The sequence below is a fragment of the Odontomachus brunneus genome, unplaced genomic scaffold (genome assembly GCF_010583005.1).
Source record: "Odontomachus brunneus isolate Ranch 3 - 2012 unplaced genomic scaffold, Obru_v1 Obru_scaffold_010, whole genome shotgun sequence".
Lineage (NCBI taxonomy): Eukaryota > Metazoa > Arthropoda > Insecta > Hymenoptera > Formicidae > Odontomachus > Odontomachus brunneus.
Genome location: NW_022639460.1, coordinates 2,128,580 through 2,129,172, shown reverse-complemented (window position 1 = coordinate 2,129,172; position 593 = coordinate 2,128,580). Strand labels below are relative to the sequence as shown.

The 593-nt window shown below is 41.8% G+C and overlaps 1 protein-coding gene across 4 annotated transcripts in view; it reads left to right on the top strand.

Annotated features, from left to right (window-relative positions):
* The window catches only part of LOC116840472 (protein roadkill), a 223,911-nt gene extending 223,324 nt beyond the window's left edge, over positions 1–587 (top strand). For all 4 annotated transcript variants that reach the window (XM_032807234.1, XM_032807232.1, XM_032807233.1 and 1 more), the window contains one exon: positions 216–587. In XM_032807234.1, coding sequence (XP_032663125.1) covers positions 216–360 — 145 coding nt within the window. In that variant the 3' untranslated portion in view covers positions 361–587. The remainder of the gene's footprint in view (positions 1–215) is intronic.
* The last annotated feature ends 6 nt before the right edge of the window (positions 588–593 follow it).

Here is a 593-nt window from a genome sequence, read left to right as displayed (position 1 = left end):
TATATATATATATATATATATATATATATATATATATATATATTTATATTTGACAAACATGAGTAATTTTTCATCAACCTAATAACAATGATACATCTTTTTAGGCACGAGTACTTGATTTGCTTATAATGGTTCATGAGAAACAAAATTATATGATTTGATTGTGAATCGAGCAACTCGTCGACGCCTTATCTAATTCAACTGATTATTTACAGACATGCCACGGATGTGATGGATACAGCGGGTTTCAAGGCGATGGTACACTCCCATCCGCACCTAATAGCGGAGGCTTTTCGGGCTTTGGCCACCCAGCAAATCCCGCCGATCGGACCGCCCAGGAAACGGGTCAAACAGAGCTGAAAACAGTCACCGTTGACCCCGGGCACGACCTCCGCATCGCCGCCGCCAATTTTACATCCATCTTGACTCTTTGTGTACAGTGAAATAAGAATATAAGTAGTGCTAAAATAAATGTTTCCTAGTGCGCCACTCTCTGGTCCAATCGAGACGAACCGACGCGATGAAATAGCAACTGTCAACGAGCTTTGGTTGAAATGTCAGAGATCGACGGGAAGAGGAAGTGCAGGAAGGAG